This window comes from Balaenoptera musculus, chromosome 8, assembly GCF_009873245.2.
Source record: "Balaenoptera musculus isolate JJ_BM4_2016_0621 chromosome 8, mBalMus1.pri.v3, whole genome shotgun sequence".
Classification (NCBI taxonomy): Eukaryota; Metazoa; Chordata; class Mammalia; order Artiodactyla; family Balaenopteridae; genus Balaenoptera; species Balaenoptera musculus.
In genome coordinates, this window is record NC_045792.1 from 91,550,753 (window position 1) to 91,572,084 (window position 21,332).

At 36.8% G+C, this 21,332-nt stretch overlaps 1 protein-coding gene across 1 annotated transcript in view; it reads right to left on the bottom strand.

Annotated features, from left to right (window-relative positions):
- Positions 1 to 490: 490 nt before the first annotated feature.
- Positions 491 to 21,332, bottom strand: part of LOC118899565 (40S ribosomal protein S11-like) — an 87,996-nt gene continuing 67,154 nt past the window's right edge. Inside the window, 1 exon segment of the mRNA XM_036861335.1 lies at positions 491 to 727. Coding sequence (XP_036717230.1) covers positions 491 to 727 — 237 coding nt within the window.

Below are 21,332 nucleotides of genomic sequence, written 5' to 3' on the forward strand. Positions count from 1 at the left end.
TGCACCACACTTCCTGATTTCAAACTATATTCCAAAGCAACAGTAATTATAAGAACATGATTCTGGCGTAAACACAGATATATAGACCAATGGAACAGAATAGAAAGTCCAGAAATAAAACCACACATAAACAATCAACTGATCTTCAACAAGATTACCAAGAATACACAATGTGGAAATGATAGTCTCTTCCACATGTGGTGCTGAGAAAATTGGATATCCATACGGAGCTGGGTTTTTTTAAGGTGAGTAATTCCTTGTTGGAAATGGATTTTTTTCAGCTTATATCATAATTCTCATTGGGAATCTTGCTATAAATTTACAATGTTTTTCCTACCACAGATAGTTTTGTACTAAAGGGTTTGCTCAGCTTTATGGCCCAAGCAACAAGTATGTTTGCACTAAAGCCTTCTTGTCACTCTATATGGAACATAGTTGTATTTCTAGGTATGGAATATCTGCTTCTAGAAGCTGAAGATATTACCAGACATTATACTTTCTTCTTATTGGTGAGGGTAAGAGAAACAGCAATTTGTTCTTTATTTTGGATGAGATTTCCTGATATAATTTCCAAATCTTCATAGGCTTTATCTCCCACTTTTGGATCCAATATTCTTACCAAGGCCCACAATCTACGTGAAACTTCTTGCTCGTATGATTTGATTAACATTGTGTCGGTGGTATACCGGGCCAAGGTAAGGTTACATGGAATAATTGGATAGAGTCCCTTTGACAATACAATAACAGTACAGAGGGTGAGGGTGTTAAGCATGACACTGGGAAAATGTAAATGTATATTGTTTTCTATCTTCTATGATGATAAACTGCTTTATGCCCCCTCTTCTAGGTAGAGATGGAAAAGAACTTTGCTGCCAATCAATGACTATGTGCATTTGAGATCATGTTAATCTCTCCTGGTAAATAAACATTTCATGTTGACAGAGCAGCTGCCATAAGAAGCGCTATTTGGTTGAGTTTGGGGGAATCTATTTTCATACTCTAGGTTGGTCTGATTTCTAAAGGGAAGATGTAGGAAGTTAAATGTGGACCACACCATTCATCCTTTAGGTCTTTAAGAATACCATTAATCTCTGCTATTTGGGGGTGGGGGAGTGTGATTATGCTTTTGATTTGCTATCCTGGTTGAGGATTGGAGAGGAGGCAATTTCAGAGGACTTCACTTGACTTTTCTTACTATAATAGCTCTTAGGCCATAGGCCAAGGAATAATGTAAGTGTTGTGTAAATTATCAAGTACGTCCATTTCAGTTAGCCCTTCCGAGACTGGGAAATAACCACGGGGTAACTCCATAGACCTAGTGGATCATTGTGAGCTGGATATAGATAAAGATTCCATTTATCACCTGATCCTCATATTATTCCACTCTAATAGCATCAATTAATAGCATCTGAGTACCAGTGAAAACTCAGCCCCTGTGACCAACAGTCCTTACATTGTCTGGTCATTCTCTTTTCTTCAATGTATGATCTTAGTTACTGAACAAGGAGCGAGTCATTACTGAATACATTTGGTGTTGCAAATTCTTTCTTCCTGATGAGACAGCCTCATCTTCAAACTGGGCTCTAGATCTGAAAAGTGGCTCAGATCATAAAACGAGTCAGAGGATCTCTGATTTCTGTTATGTTAGGGTTCTGTCATCTCCACTGGTATCAAAGAACCCAGTTCTGTTACACAAAGCATCTTCTGCTGTATGTCTAACTTGGAGAACAGAGCCGTCACAGAATTTCCCATGCTTCTAGCACCCTCACCAATGCATTATTTTTTTCCTAATAAACTCTGATCTAAATTTTATATTTTTATAGTTTTTATTTATATTTTTTGTGAGAACACTAAAGTTCTAATCTCTTAGCAAATTTCAATTACATGATACAGTATTATCAGCTACAGTCGCCAAGTTACACATTAGATCTTCAGACTTTATTCCTCTTATAACTGAAAGTTTGCACCCTTTTTATCAACCTCTCCCTATTTCCGTCACCCACCCTTCCAGCCCCAGCAAATACTTTTCTACCCTGTTTCTATGAGTTCAACTTTCTTTTTTTTAGATTCCATGTATAAGTGACACCATGAAGTACATGTGGTATTTATCTTTGTCTGGCTTTCACTTAGCATAATGACCTCCAGATTCATCCATGTTACTGCAAACGGCAGGATTTCAGTCTCTTTTTAAGACTGAATAATATTCCATTGTGTTTATATTATATTAATTTATTATATTATATTAATCCATATATATGTGTGTGTATGGATTGTATACATTACGTATGTGTGTGTATGGATTATATATATTACATATGGGTGTGTATATATATAACATTTTCCTTATCCATTCATGCATTAATGGACACTTAGGTTGGTTCCATACCTTGGCTATTGTGACTACTGCTGTGGAACATGGAAATACAGATATCTCTTTCACTGAGTTATTTCATTTCCTTTGGATATTTATCTAGAAGTGGGGTGCTAGATCATATAATAGCTCTATTTTTAAGTTCATTAAGAAATCTCCATACTGTTTTCCATAATGTCTGAACCATTTTATATTCCCACCAACACTGAACAAACGTCCTCTTTTCTGCACATCCTTGCCAGCATTTGCTATTGTGTGTGTTTTTTATAGTAGAAATCCGAACAGGTTGACATACTATCTCATTGTGGGTTTTTTTTTTTAACATCTTTATTGGAGTATAATTCCTTTACAATGTTGTGTTAGTTTCTGCTGCATAACATAGTGAATCAACTATACATATACAAAAATCCCCATATCTATTCCCTCTTGTGTCTCCCTCCCATCCTCCCTATCCCACCCCTCTAGGTGGTCACAAAGCACCAAGCTGATCTCCCTCTGCTATGCAGCTGCTTCCCACTAGCTATATATTTTACATTCGGTAGTGTATATATGTCCGTGCCACTCTCTCACTTTGTCCCAGCTTACCCTTCCCCCTCCCGGTGTCCTCAAGTCCATTCGCTACATCTGCGTCTTGATTCCTGTCCTGTGCCTAGGTTCTTCAGAACCTTTTTTCTTTTTTTTTAGATTCCATATATATGTGTTAGCATATGGTATTTGTTTTTCTCTTTCTGACTTACTTCACTCTGTGTGACAGACTCTAGGTCCATCCACTTCACTACAAATAACTCAATTTCTTTTCTTTTTATGGCTGAGTAATATTCCATTGTATATATGTGCCACATCTTCTTTATCCATTCATCTGTCAATGGACATTTAGGTTGCTTCCATGCCCTGGCTATTGTAAATAGAGCTGCAATGAACATTGTGGTACATGACCCTTTTTGAATTATGGTTTTCTCAGGGTACATGTCCAGTAGTGGGATTGCTGGGTCGTATGGTAGTTCTATTTTTAGTTTTTTAAGCAATCTCCATACTGTTCTCCATAGTGGCTGTATCAATTTACATTCCCACCAGCAGGGCAAGAGGGTTCCCTTCTCTCCACACTCTCTCCAGCATTTATTGCTTGTAGATTTTTTGATGATGGCAATCCTGACCAGTGTGAGGTGATACCCCATTGTGGTTTTAATTTCCATTGCTCCAATGATTAGTGATGTTGAGCATCCTTTCATGTGTTTGTTGGCAATCTGTATATCTTCTTTGGAGAAATGTCTATTTAGGTCTTCTGCCCATTTTTGGATTGAGTTATTTGGGTTTTTTTTGATATTGAGCTTCATGAGCTACTTGTAAATTTTGGAAATTAATTTTTGTCAGTTGCTTCGTTTGCAAATATTTTCTCCCATTCTGAGGGTTGTCTTTTTATCTTGTCTGTGGTTTCCTTTGCTGTGCAAAAGCTTTGAAGTTTCATTAGGTCCCATTTGTTTATTTTTGTTTTTATTTCCATTTCTCTAGGAGGTGGGTCAACAAGGATCTTGCTGTGATTTATGTCATATAGTGTTCTGTCTATGTTTTCCTTTAAGAGTTTTATAGTGCTTGGCCTTACATTTAGGTCTTTAATCCATTTGGAGTTTATTTTTGTGTGTGGTGTTAGGGAGTGTTCTAATTTCATTCTTTTACATGTAGCTGTCCAGTTTTCCCAACACCACTTATTGAAGAGGCTGTCTTATCTCCATTGTATATTCTTTCCTCCTTTATCAAAGGTTAGGTGACCATATATGCGAGGGTTTATCTCGGGGCTTTTTATCCTATTCCATTGATCTATATTTCTGTTTTTGTGCCAGTACCATACTGTCTTGATTACTGTAGCTTTGTAGTATAGTCTGAAGTCAGGGAGCCTGATTCCTCCAGCTCCGTTTTTCTTTCTCAAGATTTCTTTGGCTATTTGGGGTCTTTTGTGTTTCCATACAAATTGTGAAATTTTTAGTTCTAGTTCTGTGAAAAATGACATTGGTAGTTTGATAGGGATTGCACTGAATCTGTGGATTGCTTTGGGTAGTAGAGTCATTTTCACAATGTTGATTCTTCCAATCCAAGAACATGGTATATCTCTCCATCTGTTGGTATCATCTTTAATTTCTTTCATCAGTGTCTTATAGTTTTCTGCATGCAGGCCTTTTGTCTCCTTAGGTAGGTTTATTCCTAGGTATTTTATTCTTTTTGTTGCAATGGTAAATGGGAGTGTTTCCTTAATTTCTCTTTCAGATTTTTCATCATTGGTGCATAGGAATGCAAGAGATTTCTGTGCATTAATTTTGTATCCTGCTATTTTAACAAATTCATTGATTAGCTCTAGTAGTTTTCTGGTAGCATCTTTAGGATTGTCTACGTATAGTATCATGTCATCTGCAAACAGTGACAGTTTTACTTCTTCTTTTCCACTTTGGGTTCCTTTGATTTCTTTTTCTTCTCTGATTGCTGCGACTAAAACTTCCAAAACTATGTTGGATAATAGTGGTGAGAGTGGGCAACCTTTTCTTGTTCCTGATCTTAGTGGAAATGGTTTCAGTTTTTCACCATTGAGAATGATGTTGGCTGTGGGTTTGTCATATACGACCTTTATTATGTTGAGGTAAGTTCCCTCTCTGCCTACTTTCTGGAGGGTTTGTATCATAAATGAGTACTGAATTTTGTTGAAAGCTTTGTCTGCATCTATTGAGATGATCGTATGGTTTTTCTCCTTCAATTTGTTAATATAGTGTATCACATTGATTGTTTTGCATATATTGAAGCATTCTTGCATTCCTGGGATAAACCCCACTTGATCATGGCGTATGATCCTTTTATTGTGCTGTTGGATTCTGTTTGTTAGTATTTTGCTGAGGATTTTTGCATCTATGTTCATCAGTGATATTGGTCTGTAGATTTCTTTTTTTGTGACATATTTGTATGGTTTTGGTATAAGGGTGATGGTGGCCTTGTAGAATTAGTTTTGGAGTATTCCTCCCTCTGCTATATTTTGGAAGAGTTTGAGAAAGATCGGTGTTCGCTCTTCTCTAAATGTTTGATAGAATTCGCCTGTGAAGCCATCTGGTCCTGGGCTTTTGTTTGTTGGAAGATTTTTAATCACAGTCTCAACTTCAATGCTTGTGATCGGTCTGTTTATATTTTCTATTTCTTCCTGGTTCAGTCTCAGTAGGTTGTGCTTTTCTAAGAATTTGTCCATTCCTTCAAGGTTGTCCATTTTATTGGCATATAGTTGCTTGTAGTAATCTCTCATGATCCTTCTTTGTATTTCTGCAGTGTCAGTTGTTACTTCTCCTTTTTCATTTCTAATTCCATTGATTTGAGTCTTCTCCCTTTTTTTTCTTGATGAGTCTGGCTAATGGTTTATCAATTTTGTTTATCTTCTCAAAGAACCAGCTTTTAGTTTTATTGATCTTTGTTATTGTTTCCTTCATTTCTTTTTCATTTATTTCTGATCTGATCTTTATGACTTCTTTCCTTCTGTTAACTTTGGGGTTTTTTGTTCTTCTTTCTCTAATTGCCTTAGGTGTAAGTTTAGGTTGTTTATTTGAGATCTTTCTTGTTTCTTGAGGTAGGATTATATTGCTATAAACTTCCCTCTTAGAAATGTTTTTGCTGCACCCCGTAGGTTTTGGGTCGTTATGTTTTCATTGTCATTTTTTCTAGGTATTTTTTGATTTCCTCTTTGATTTCTTTAGTCATCTCTTGGTTATTTAGTAGCATATTGTTTAGTCTCCATGTGTTTGTATTTTTTACAGATTTTTTCCCTGTAATTGATGTCTAGTCTCACAGCGTTGTGTTCAGAAAAGATATTTGACACGATTTCAATTTTCTTAAATTTACCAAGGCTTGATTTGTGACCCAAGATATGATCTATCCTGGAGAATGTCCATGAACACTTGAGAAGAAAAAGTGTATTTTGTGAAAGTGCAGCCTCTCAGGCTGGTGAGTGCTGGTCAGCACCCATCCTCTGTGCGGGGATCTCTCTGCTTTGCCCTCTGCACCCCTGTTGCTACACTCTCCTCCATGGCTCCGAAGCTCCCCCCTCTGCCCACCCGCTGTCCATCCCCTGTCCCTGCCAATGAAAGGGCTTCCTAGTGTGTGGAAACTTTTCCTCCTTCACAGCTCCCTCCCAGAGGTGCAGGTCCCATCCCTATTTTTTGTCTCTGTTTTTTCTTTTTTCTTTTGCCCTACCCAGGTACGTGGCGTATTTCTTGCCTTTTGGGAAGTCTGAGGTCTTCTGCCAGTGTTCAGTTGGTGTTCTGTAGGAGTTGTTCCACATGTAGATGTATTTTTGATGTATTTGTGGGGAGGAAGGTGATCTCCATGTCTTACTCTTCAACCATCTTGAAGGCCATTTGTCTCTCATTGTGGTTTTGATTTGCATTTCCCTAATGATTAATGATGTTGAGCACCTTTTCATGTACCTGTAGGTCATTTGTATATCTTCTTTAGAAAAATTTCTATTCAGGTCCTCTTCCCATTTTTTAATCAGATTTTTTTTGTGGGGTGGGTATTGAGTTGTATGAGTTCCTTGTGTATTTTGGATATTAGCCCCTTACCTGACATGTGGTTTGCGAATATTTTCTCCCATTCCATACTTTGTCTTTTCATTTTGTTGATGGCTTCCTTTGCTTTGCAGAAGCTTTTTAGCTTGATGTAGTCCCACTTGTTTATTTTTGCTGTTGTTGCCTCTGTTTTTGGTGTCAAATCCAGAAAATAATTGCCAAGACCAATGTTAAGGAGCATAGTCCCTATGCTTTCTTATAGGAGTTTTGTAGTTTCAGGTCTTATGCTCAAGTTCAAAACATCTTTTGAGTTGATATTTTTTGTATTGTGTAAGATAGGGATTTCATTCGTTTGCATGTGGATGTCCAGTTTTCTCAACTCCTTTTATTGAAGAAATTATCGTTTCTGCATTACTTATTCTGGGAGACTTTGTAGAAAATCAATTGACCATATGCATGGGTTCATTTCTGAGCCTTTTGATATGGTCTGAAATCAGAAAGTGTGATGCCATCAGTTTTGTTCTTTTTTCTCAAGATTGCATTGGCTATTTGAAGTCTTTTGTGGTTTCATATCAATTTTAGGGCTGTTTTTCCTATTTCTGTAATAAATGCCATTGGAATTTTAATGGCAATTGCATTGAATCTGTAGATTATTTTGGGTAGTATAGACATTTTAACAATATTATTTTTTCTAATCTATGGATATGAAATATCTTCCCATTTACTTGTGTTTTCTTCAATTTATTTTTTTTCAGTGTACAGATCTTTCACCTCCTTGTTTAAATGTATTTCCAGGTATATTATTCTTTTTGATGTGATTGTAAATGGGATTATTTTCTTAATTTCTCTTTTCAGTAATTCATTGTGAGTATACAGAAACTTGTTCAAATTCTCACAGCTAGAACACTATAGCACTGGGATTTAAAAACAGATTTTTCCTTTTGAAGATTGAGCTGCTAACCAGACTGTGGAACTATCTCCTTTTCTCTCAAATGGTAAGCTTCTCTCTTCTCAGATGGTGACCCTTTTGAGGGCAAATACTTGTTTCTTCCTGGGTTCTCATATCCTCGATGTCCTAAACCACTCTGCTTTGAGGGGGCTCCAGTCTAACAATCCAAGACTTTGAAGAGCTTTAGCAAATGCTATTTGATCATCATTATTCCCTCAATCATTTCATGTCTCATATTTAGTAGGTATTGCTTATTTTTCTTTACTATCCTTCTCTGAGGAAGCAGAGGCTATGTTTTGTTCACACAGATATGCCCAATGCCTAGCAAAGTGGCTGAAATATTTTGATCATTCTGTATACACTTGATGAATAAAGGAACTCTTTTAAGTTCCAGCATTTCATTTACTTTTATCATCCTGTATCAGCTTAGGACCATGACTCACAACACAGGAGTTCAAGTCATGATTCTAACATTCTCTAAACATATACCATTGGGAAAGTTACTGAAAATATCTGAGCTCCAGTTTACCATCTGTGCAATGACACATCTACTTTAAGACCTTAATCTAGGGATAATAGGAGATAACATATATGAAAAAGTCTTGTAATTTTAAAGTTTACATAAATAAAAAAAAATTACAAAAACTAAAAATATGATACACTCTTTAATCAAGGATGTTTCTGGAATCTCCTTTAACTTCTTGTCTATACGAATCACTTTCATTTTGTTGTTAATTTGCTTTCCACAAGCCTACATTTTATTTCCTCAACTATAAATGGTGACTTAAGGGTTAGACTCTGTCTAGTTATTCCCTTGCATTTTCTTCTGGATATAATCATAGAGCAGTGCTCATAGTACATACTCAATAAAACTCTTGAGTGCTTTAGAGTTACCTCAATTACTTTTTAAAACAAAATCCATTTGAGACTTTTATTTTCTTTGCTAATATACAAAATGTCACCATCCCTATGTTCTTTCAGATTGTGCTTCATCTGGTTATTTCCATCCATTAAATATTCTTATTCTTTACATATTGTTTTTCTTTGGGAATGGTCAAGTCTCTCTTCCTTAAAGCTTTTGACTGATTGGACTTTGATCCCCAAGGGGACAGAGTGTGGGTAAAAAAAGAAAAGTAAGAAAAGCATAAGTAAGAGGTAGTAAGTCCCAAGTAATATTGACCGAGAAGGAGCAGAGGCATTTTTCTTTGCCTTCCAAAATCGACTCAAATTTACTTTTGAAGTAATTTTCAGCAGGAAATAGATTACAAACATAGTTTTCTCAAGAGATCATCTACTTGTTTTTATCCTTTGTGCTTTTCAAGGAAACACAATAGATGGGTGGGACTCGTGAAGCCAAAACTATTTTCTTAAGCAGGAGGATGAGCTCAGAAAAGGACGTTCTGCCCTCAGGAAACTCTCCAGTGCCTTGAAGATTGCAGCTTCCTGAAGTGGCGTTTATTTCATCTTGGGATTTTAACGTTCTGAAAAAGAACCACTTCCTGAATATACTGCCAAGGCACATGGAACAATCCAATGCACATGTAATCGAAGGTGAATGAAGTGCAACTTGGGAAAAGATCTACAGGGGGCAAAAACTACAACTGAAGCAAAAATTCTTTTGCTTGATGACAACTGAGTTTGCACCAGATGGTCTCTCAAATGGACAGTGGTCTTTATTCTTTTCTCTACCACTCTCGTTTTCCTGAAATGTATTTTTATTTACGGGAAAGTTAGGATGTGGCTGACCACAGTAACTTGGAGGCAGAAAAGCAAGACACTAGAGTAAGTACACTCGAGCATCATTCTTCTTAAAAACTGGAATCATCTCTTTGGTGATGTTTGTTGTCATCGTCATTGAAAATTTATTCTGTGACCCCCAGATCAACACATCCAGAGCAGAATCAGGCAATGCAGGTATTCTGAGAGGGTTCAGAAGACTGATTCAAATTTTTCTCTTTTTGAAATTGGGACTGTGTTATTCAATCATTGCTTTACCTACGTTTGCCAAAAACTATGCAGGGTACACAAAATTGAAGCAAATACTGATTAAAAATCTAAACATAGATCGAATTCTTTTTTTTTTTTAATTAATTAATTTATTTATTTTTGGCTGTGTTGGGTCTTCGTTTCTGTGCGAGGGCTTTCTCCAGTTGTGGAGAGCGGGGGCCACTCTTCATCGCGGTGCGCGGGCCTCTCACCATCGCGGCCTCTCCTGTTGCGGAGCACAGGCTCCAGATGTGCAGGCTCAGCAGTTGCGGCTCACGAGCCCAGTTGCTCCGTGGCATGTGGGATCTTCCCAGACCAGGGCTCGAACCCGTGTCCCCTGCATTGGCAGGCAGACTCTCAACCACTGCGCCACCAGGGAAGCCCCAGATCGAATTCTTGAAAGTGGCACTTTGCCTGCTGGTCACATGACCTCATGCTAATCCTAGTCTGGCATTAATTTGTACAGTGTATAATATAGTATAGACCTTTGCCAAAACACTTTCTTTCTCTAGCTGTAAAATAATGGAGGTCATAAAATCATGAATGTGAATTCAGAGATCTTTATGGGACCTTTAAAATTTCTTCGGGTAATAGACTCCTTTGAGGGTCTGATATATTCTCTAAAAATACACAAGCACACAAAATTTTGCTCTCAAATTTAAGAGTTGATGTACCTGTGCTCTGAAGAAAATAAAAGAGAGAACTCCTTTTCTGAACTCATCTAGTTAAGGATACAAAATATGTACAACTGAAATGACTTGAGAAGTATATAAAGTTACAGTTACAAATTCAAATGCGACTATAGGGATGTCAGGCAAGAAATATAAATGTGTAAAGGGACAACGACGAGTCAATGCATCCCCATTATAAAGCAATGATATTCATAGATATATGGATACATAGATAAATATAAAACTAGACAGACACATATATACATACATATACATGCATGCATATACTATGCACATATATACAGAAAACATGCAGAAAAAAGAGTAACATTTCAGTGATTTCTACCACTCTGTGATCTTTGGAAAAGAACACAGCTATGAAGCAAATAATGCCCATTGCAGATGAGGCCTGGGTAATGCTCACTGGAGTTAGGAAAAGAGTTAAGACACAGTCTTATGATGCAGAGGTTACAAAACCAGGTTTTCTGACGCAGTGTTAGAAAAAGTCACTGCAGTCAAGATTTGCCCACATTTTATAACATATTCATAAACAGTGCCTTAGAAGACATTGATATTCATATATATGCTTTGAAAAAGTGCTTTAATTCCTAGAGGAGTGGCCATGTTTTCCAAAATCTATGTCTTATGGGAACATGCCTGCTTTCCAGTGTGTGTGTGCATCTGCTCTTTCAATGGTGGTGGAATTATTGCCACTTACTCTCTCTGCTGCTGCTGTTCAACATGTTTTGGCTCCACACTCGGGCTTTGGAACTAGGGTTGTTTGTGGATTTTGTTGGGTTTGATGAAAAAGAGAGAGAGAGAGAGGAAGAGAGAAGCTTTAAACAAACAAAAACTCAAATCTGCAAATGAAGTTCCGATTGCTCCAAGTGGAAGCAGATAGTCATTAAGTATGACAAGGAATGTATTTTTATATTACATTTAGGAAATTTGTGAATGCTGATGAGGCTTTTCCATTTTTCTCCCTGGACAATGTCATTGCATTGCCGTGAATGCTGCATGAACATATACAGTTCTCCTTCTTTTTCCTCTCATCTGGATTGTAAGTTTATGGACTATTTATCCTGATCTGAATAGCTATAGAAGGTACCTGTGGTTTTTAATGGAGGTTAATCTCAGTGACTGCTTGGCCCAAGGTCATCCCAAGTCTAGTGAAGTTGTAAGTTGGCTCTGGAAAAAGGTAACATGTTTGCATACATCTCTGTTGCTCTCTACCCAGGTGTGTCATCAGGGGGAGCTGTTTAAGCTCTCTAAGTCTCAGTTTCCTCATCTATAAGACAGAGATAATAGTAGTACTCCCTTCATTGAATGTTTGGGAGAATAAAATAGTCAAAATAAATTGCTTAGCATAGTACATGGCAAATGGTAAGGTCTGAAAAATGTTAACCACTGTTATTATGTCTTGTTAATTCTTCTTTGTAATTGGCCCTAACCTTAACCATTAAGCTACATGTATCAACTTGTGAAATCCTGCAAAAGCTTCTAGAATAGCAACTCTAAATCTATGCCCTAGTTCTTGTGTGTCAGTAGCACTGCCTTTCGATATGAGAGACTGTATCTATCAATGTAAACTAATCAATCAAGGCCTCAGAGTCACAAGTTTAACTTTGGGAAAAGATAGGCTTTATCAGGAGTATGATCAGATTCTATTTACATCAGCTACAAAAACAAAAGCAAAAACAAAAAACAAAAAAAATGAAGCATTACAAAAACATTCACATAACCAGAAGAAATATATACATGTGTGCATATGTGAATATATCATACGTGTGTATGCATGTGAATGTACAAATAATCACACATACAATATATAAATTTATGTGTGTATAATATATACATACATCATGTATATGTGTATATTAGACACATACACAAGCATGCCTACATGGCTTAAATAAAGCATGATTGAGAAAAATAAATGCTGGTTTTCCATTTCATCTCTGAGTAGTGATTCTCATAAGCTCTTCCTTATGACTGTACTTTCTCACTGTCTTTCTCCCACTCTCCCCCATGGTCACCACCCCTCATCCCAACCAAATCCTGGGTATGAACTTCCATACGATGAAAAAGTTAACTTGGGATCCTGAGATAGCTATGTGGCTACACATTAGTTTTGTTGAATTTGCAGGTAATTTCTCTTTATGATTTTTAATTTTATTATTGAGAAGGTTGCCTGTTTTAACATCTTTCCAGTGTCTTCTTCACTCCACTTAACTTTTGTGCTTCACAGCAAAAAACCGTGTTCCCCAGGGAAAAGTAACTTTTGGTTTTCTAATCAAACAAATTAATGTGTGATTTAGTTCAGTGTCACTCTTGGTAAGAAGCATCCACCCCTGTGGGTCATGTTAGAAATTAGTATCGGGATAGTATCTCTGCTAATAGAAGACAGGAGTGGCTCCATTTCATCTGATCAGCTGGACGCCTCCATTTTTCAAAAGCGCTTAATACCAAGATATGCACACAGTTCCTTATTATTCACATTCAACGGCACTTAGGGGCTGAAGGGACATCAAATTATAAAATCCCATTGCTCGTTTCTCCCATGGGCTCTGTCTGCCACAAAGTTGACTGCACTGAGTGTGTGTTTGCGTGTGTGTGTGGTGACATGGAGATTGTTGTCCCTTGCACAGACTATGTGAAATTGTTCAGGTAAATAACTATTTGAGGTTAGCTGCTTAGTTAGTCTGTTTGCTTATTTATTTGTTGTTTCTGTCAATTGGATAGAACCTATATGCCCTGGGCATCTCTTTTTTTGACAGTTGTGTCTTATTTATTTCTTCAAGGATTTTATCTAGATGCCATTTTAGTTCTTCCAATATATGCTTCTATTTTATTTATATCACTGAGAGCTTTGCCTTGGGCACACACTGCTCGGTAAGAGTCTTCTGTGTAGCTTGTTCTTTCATACAGAGCACATTGTAGCTAAATGAAGGACTTAGGGGAAGCCTACATTTTAAAAATACCCCCTCTATTATATTCTATTATTACAAGATATTGGGAATAATCCCCTGTGCTATTCAGTAAGTCCTTGAGGCGTATCTAGGTTATGTATAGTAGTTTGTATCTGTTGATCCCATACCCCTAATTTATCCTTCCCCCCCCTCCCTTTTCCCTTTGGTAACCATAGTTTCTTTTCTATGTCTGTCAGTCTGTTTCTGTTTTGTATATAGATTCATTTGTATTATTTTTTGGTTCCACATGCAAGAGATATCTCAATGCATTCTCACATGAAAGAAAAAGGACAGTTTTTTTTCTGGACAGCTCTCTGGGAGGTCCCTTTTCCAAGGGCACTAATCCCATTTGTGAGAGCTCTACCTTCATGACCTAATTACCTCCCAAAGGCCCCATTTCTGATACCATCGCATTGGGGATTAGGATTTCAACATATGAATTTGAGGAGGAAACAAGCATTTCAGTCCATTGCAGACCACTTCTTCCTCAATCTTGGTTTTTAATAGGATATCTAATAAAACTCTGAGTAGAGTATACTTCAGGAATTGATGTCCAGGAATAAAATTTTCATATGAATGAAAGTTAAGTATACTTATAATTTTTAGTTAGCCAGAAGAAATGAATAATTGCAGAGAACAAAGAGTTAATAAAGATGCCCAATAGTTGTTTAGATCATATGAAGAATGATCTAAGGATAGGAATCCTTTCTGAGGAAGTCTCTTCCCATCATAGCCGAGGCCCACCTTTCTGTGTCTCCCCTGAAATAGTCAGCTGAGACAAGATGGAGAAGACCATAAGGAGACATATTTTGTCTTTGTTTATTTTGCTCTTGTCTATTTTGTTATGACGTCCTCTCTTTCTCCCCAAAACACAGAATTGCAGTTAAGACCTCAACACATACATTTCAATATCACTCTCTCCACTTATATTGCTGTCATTATTCCTGGAGTTCTCAATACTCAAATGGATGCTTCTTTCAAAGTCCTAGCCTCTCATGCCTTGATCTCCTCTCTAACATTCTTGCACTCCCCTTACCTGAGACACTCATTGCCTTGTTATTGCCAACGACTGACCCACCTCCATCATTTAGATTTCAAGCCTTCCACTCTGAGCATCAGTTGCATCTTCATATACCCTCTTTCTACTAACATAGATTCAGTACGTCTTCATACTTATTGGAGTCTGTACTCCATTGCTCATCCTCAATGTTAACTGTCTCTCCAATAAGTCCTCAGTGTCCTTCATATATAGCTTTGCCACCATGCTCCATTGTACCACTGACTATCATACACTCACTCTCTTGCCCTTCTCTTATTTTTCAGAATGACTGAAACATCTCTGAAATAAATTAACATCTCCATTTCATCTAGCTTATTCGGGTTGACTTATTTCATAGAACAAAGCTACAATTAAATGTGCTTACAGAAAAAAAAGATGTACAAGTCTTCAGAACAATTAAAGCATAATTATATATATATATACATATATAAAATACCGTATGTGTATACACACACACACACACACACACACACACACACACACATACCTACTTATAGCAGGACTAAGGAATAGCAGGCATCTTTGATGAGAGGGAGAAGGGGCAGACTGGGAGAAAAGTCTAAGAGAGAAACATACACTATATCATATAGACTATATTATATATATTTTTATACTTGATGAATTTCTAACCACACATATATTATCATCTTGAAAATAAAAGAAAGAAGTCTGGGGGAATGGAGACTTTTTAGTTAGTGCATGGAAGGGTTATCTTCTATAGGCACTTAGAAAGATCATAAAATGGTGATTGATTTTCAGAAATAAAATAAATATAAGAGGGAAACCAGATGGACATTTTGAACATCTAAAATACTTCAGGTTAGATGGTAATGTCCATAAGTAAATGTCACTCTTGGCTGGGATCAGGGTGTTTTATTCATGTTGGATTCCAAATACCCAACAGAGCATATAATATCCAGTAGCATCTAAATAAATACTAGATGATTAAATGAGTGACTATAAATAGGAACATGGTTTTGAAGATTAGATTTGGCTCTCCTAGACAGAGTTTAAGGAAATATTTATTAAGCAAGTAAGCTCTACCTCTTTGTGTAAACTTTGGCATGCCATTTAAAACCTTTATTGTTGTTCCACACATTGGGCTGGCCAAAAAGTAATGAATATGTTGTTCAATAAAGTTCTTGATGAAAGTGAAAAATGTTTCTTTTATTTTTACTTAAAGCAGAACAAACTTTTAGGCCAACCCAATATTTTATCTATGAAATACAGCTAATAATATAATAGTATTTGCTTCAGAAGGTCTTCATGAGGATTAAAGGAGTTCATTTATTTAAAGCATTTCAAAAATACCAGATGTATAGCAAGTCCTCAATAGTTGTTCCCTCTTATTATTTTTACATAGTTCTTTTTTTAAAGACATTGGTGAAAAGAGAGAATGTGGTTAAGGTGGAGAGCAAAGAACAGCCTCACCTCCCAAGATGAGTACAAGGTAACGGGATAACTCATATGCACGTGTGAATTTGGTCAGGTAATTTATTCACTGATAAATATACTTTGGATCTTTGGAAATAGCTTAAAGACAATTACAAGTTAATTCCGATTTTTACTGAAAAAGAAGTTGTCAATGTTTATCTCTCTTCAAGTTAAGAGTCCTTAGGTGCTGGAATAAAATATATAGCCTGTAAAATACCATGGTGAGAACCAACTGAGGCTGTCTCTGAGCAACTATTCTTTAGATTAGTGCCAAGTGGGCTGGGTTGGTACAGGAGCAGAATCAGCTTTGAACTGGCAGGAAGCATGGGAGGATGGAAACAGTCAGGAGTTTGAAGCTTGCCAGGTGAAGAAGGCAATCAGGCTGGTGATCTGATGTCTGCATCCCCAGGGAAGGATCCCTCTTGGCCCCCAGGCTACCCTGCATTCATGTTCCTCCTCTAAGAAGAAAACACAGACCGATGTGGCAATATGGTCTGAAATAATGGGAGAAGTCAGAGAGCCACCTGGCACACAGGTAATGACATAAAGTGTACTTCAAAGGCACATGTGCATACACATACTTTCCTATAAAGAATTAATAAGTGATTTTCAGATGTTGGCCCCCTCCTAACATACAGTGGTAAGCGCTCATAGTGTAGTAGGTGGAGATAGGCATTAACAGAAGGGCTGAGATGGATCAGCTTGCCTCTGCCAACTTTTCCCTGAGCATATATATATATATATATTTTTTTTTTTTTTTTTCCTGGTCAGACATTAACTTTTTGTGATACTTTACACATGAGCTTTAAAGGACATGTGATGTTCAGCATTCATAGTTTGCTTGAAAAGTACTTAGATATGTATGGATTCTACTCACTTAAATTCTAAGACAAAATGAATAAAGATCTGGAGCACACGACTATTGTTTTAGCTTGGCTGTCTCTCATTTCTCTTTCTTTTTTTCTTCCAGTTTTATTGACATACAGCACTGTGTAAGTTTAAGGTGTACAGCATAATAATTTGACTTACATGCATCATGAAATGAGGACCACAATAAGTTTAGTGAACATCCATCATCTCGTATAGATACAAAGTAAAAGAAATAGGAAAAATTTTTTCCTTGTGATGAGAACTCTTAAGGTTTATTCTCATAAGACCTTTCATGTATAACATACAGCAGTGTTAATTCTATTTATCATGTTTTGCATTAGATCCCTAGTACTTATTTATCTCTTAACTTGAAGTTTGTACTTTTGGACTACCTTCATGAAGTTTTCCCTCCCTGCAACTTCCACCTCTGATAAACACAAATCTTATATATTTTTCTATGACTTTGTTTGTTTTTGAAATATAATTGACCTACAAAATTATGTTAGCTCCTGGTGTACAACATAGTGATTCAATATTTCTTACATTTCAAAATGATTACCATGATGTCTAGTTATGATATGTCACCTTACAAAGATATTACATAATTACTGACTATATTCACCATACTGTACATTTCGTACCCATGACTCATTTATTTTGTAACTGGAAGTTCTTACCTCTTAATCTACCTCACCTTTTTCTTTCATCCAGCTCCCACTCCTATGGCAACTACCTGTTTGTTCTCTGTATCTATGACTATGTTTGTTATGTTGGTTCATTTGTTTTTTGCTTTTAAGATTCCACATATAAGTGAAAACATATGGTATTTGTTTTTTGCTGTCTGACTTATTTCACTTAGAATAATAGCCTCTAGGTCCATCCATGTTGTCACAACTGGCAAGATCTCATTTTTTTGATGGTTGAATATATTCCATTTGGTGTATATAAATATATATATATATGTATATATATGCCACACCTTCTTTATCCATTTATCCACTTATGCGCACTTAAGTTGCTTCCATATCTTGGCTATTGTAAATAATGCTGCACAGAATATAGGGGTGCAAATATCTCTTCTAATTAGTGTATTTGAGGTTTTTTTTGTGGCAGTAGTAGTCCAGTTTGATTCTTTTGCATATAGCTGTCCAGTTTTCCCAACATCATTTATTGAAGAGGCTGTCTTTTCCCCATTGTATATTCTTGCCTCCTTTGTTGTAGATTATTGCCCATATGAGCGTGGATTCATTTCTGGGCTCTCTATTCTGTTCCATTGACTTATGTGTCTGTTTTTGTGCCAGTACCATACTGCTTTCATTACTGTAGCTTTGTAGTATAGTTTGGAATCAGGGCATGTGATACCTCCAGCTTTGTTCTTCTTTCTCAAGATTGTTTTGGCTATTCGAGGTCTTTTGTGTTTCCAAACAAATTTTAGAATGATTTGTTCTAGTTCTGTGAAAAATGCCATTGGTATTTTGATAGGGATTGCATTGAATCTGTAGCTTGCCTTGGAAAATATTGTCATTTTAACAATACTAATTCTTCCAATCCATGAACACAGTATGTCTTTCCATTTGTTTGTGTCATCTTCAATTTCTTTCATCAGTGTCTTCTGTTTTTCCAAGTGCAGGTCTTTTACCACCTTAGATTTATTCCTAGGTATTTTATTCTTTTTTTATGTGATTTTAGATGGGATTGTTTTCTTAATTTCTTTTTCTGTTATTCTGTTGTTATTGGATAGAAACTCATCAATGAATTTGGTAAAGTTTCAGGATACAAAATTAATATACAGAAATCATTCCTTCTTCTTTTGGTAATAGCACCAAACTGTCCCTTCAGAATCTATTCATCAGTTCATTCATTTGGCACATATTCTTGGTGACAAAGTATCAGGCACTATTCTTGGTGCTTAGGATACAGCAATAAACAAAGTGTGGGGGGCTGTGAAATCTCCTCAGGGAGTTTACATTTCAGGGCAGCAGAACATGGGCAAACTAAGACCTATAAAATATGTAGTGTGTCACATAGTGGTAAGTTCTGTAGAGAATAGTATAGAGCAAGGAAGGTGTGTGGAGAGTGTGGGCAAGGGCAGTGTTATAAGTTTATAGAGTGTGTAAGAAGGTTTGATGAAATCTTGGTACTTAACCATGGACCTGAAAGAGGTAAGGGAACAAACTGATACATGAGTTGTGTGAATCACATTGTAATCTATGTGAATTGCACTCTCTGGCAGGGGACCCAAGCTGGGCTAAATTACTGTCAAAATAAGACCTTTTCTGAAAGCTAACATATAAACTTGAGCTCTTGGTAGCTGTCTTGGCTAACATTTTGGAAGAATGTGCCTAACAATTACAGAGGAAATCAAAATCAATCTCAATGCTCTTGACTCAGCCATGACTTTAGAAATTTCTTAAAAGTATTCTTTCTGTGCACACTAGTTTGAACTAAGTTTCTATCACATACAAATGGAAGAGTCATGTCTTACATACAGCTACTACTAGATAGGTTTATTTATTATTAAAGAAAATGTAAAATTTATATATGTGTGTGTATCATATTTCCTTTCTCAATTCATTTGTCAGTGGACACAAGTTTCCATAACTTGGCTATTATAAATAATGCTGGAGTAAACATGACTGCAGATATCTCTTCAAGATACAGGTTTCATTTCTTTTGGATATCTACCCAGAAGAGGGATTGCTGGATCGTATGTTAGTTCTATTTTTAATTTTTTGAAGAACCTTCATACTGTTTTCCATAATGGCTCTACCAATTTCCATTCCTACCGAGAAACTTGCTGAGTAGATTTTAAGTGTTCTTAACACACACATACACACACACACACACATGGTAATTATAAACAAAATGTAAAATAGAAAACACTAATGTTGCTTAACTTGAAAAGCCTAAAACTCCAGCCCCCTGATTCTTAAGAAGCGAGCATAGATCCAACATTTGCCCGATTCTGAGTGAGTTATACTCTAATACATTGCACTTAATTGCCTCTTCTATTCTGACCCTATAATCCAGCAGCCACACTGATTTTTATATCATTGCTATGTTGCTGTAAGGATCCTACTCCTCCTACTATAACACACTGCAGTCAAGAGAGCCAAATAAATGGAAGACAGGTATGGCGACATAATAAATCTTGGTACAAATATCAAGGTATGCACTCCAACTCTAAGGCAACCTGCTAACAAACTATCTGCACCATCCTACTCATTCTGAACCACCGAACTTAAAGCAGCTTATTCTAGAGGTCTACAGGTGATGATGACTAAAAATTCCAGGTTCAGTTATAAGTGCAGCGGTGGGAAGCTGACATGCCTTTGAACAGTGAGACTTCTAGGTCCTGGAGAGAATGGGATCTGGGATGGGCAAACTTTGATAGGAGGGTAAGAGTAGGGATGACTCAGGGTCTGAAGCAACAAAATTGTTCTGTATGCTGGAAAGAAAGGTTCAAAAGCGCAAAGAGCTTTTTTAAAGAAAGAAAACTACAAAGGAAAGGAGTGATATTGTAAGGGAATGAAGTGAAATCCACTTATTAGCTTTGTCAGAATCATTCAATGTGATTTAGCATTTATAAAAAGTGGGAAGCATATTCTGAATAACTGGACACAAGAAAGACTTCCACTTTATGTTTGCCTTTATTTAAACATTTCTTTTGGGCTTCCCTGGTGGCGCAGTGGTTGAGAGTCTGCCTGCCAATGCAGGGGACAAGGGTTCGAGCCCTGGTCTGGGAGGATCCCACATGCTGCAGAGCAACTAGGCCTGTGAGCCACAACTACTGAGCCTGCGCATCTAGAGCTTGTGCTCCCCAACAAGAGAGGCCGGAATAGCAGGAGGCCTGTGCACCGCGATGAAGAGTGGCCCCCACTTGCCGCAACTGGAGAAAGCCCTCGCACAGAAACGAAGACCCAACACAGCCAAAAATAAATAAATAAATAAATAAGTAAAAATGAAAAAACAAAACAAAACAAAAAAACATTTCTTTTGAATATAAGATAGCAAAAAAAGGAGAGAAAAATACTCTTAGAAAAAAGGAAGTGAACAGTTACAATTTTGTTCTCCTAAATGAAGTATTACATTTTCCCTCCTAATCTGTACGAGAGAAAAGCTTCAAAAGGCCCTTTAGCTTTAGCTCTGAGCACATACTGCTCTTCCTCAGTGGAGTTTGCAAATTCAGATCAGCAATTATTCCTGTTAAGTAATCACCCCTTTAAATATTTCATCAAGAAGTTGGTTGCTGTGCCCATCTGTCTTGTCCATATTCAATTACAGTGGCCATCATTCTTTTATGGGGAGATGCGTGTAACTTTTCAAACTGCCTTAAATTTTTCTCCTGTAAAATTGACATTTTATGGGATTTTCATAGGATACAACTCATAGCAGGCATTGAAATTCTGTCCCTTTATTCTCTTTCTCATTTTTTAAGTCAGGGCCATTTCCACCTACATCCACAGAAGTTGTTAAGAAAAGAGGTGTCAGAC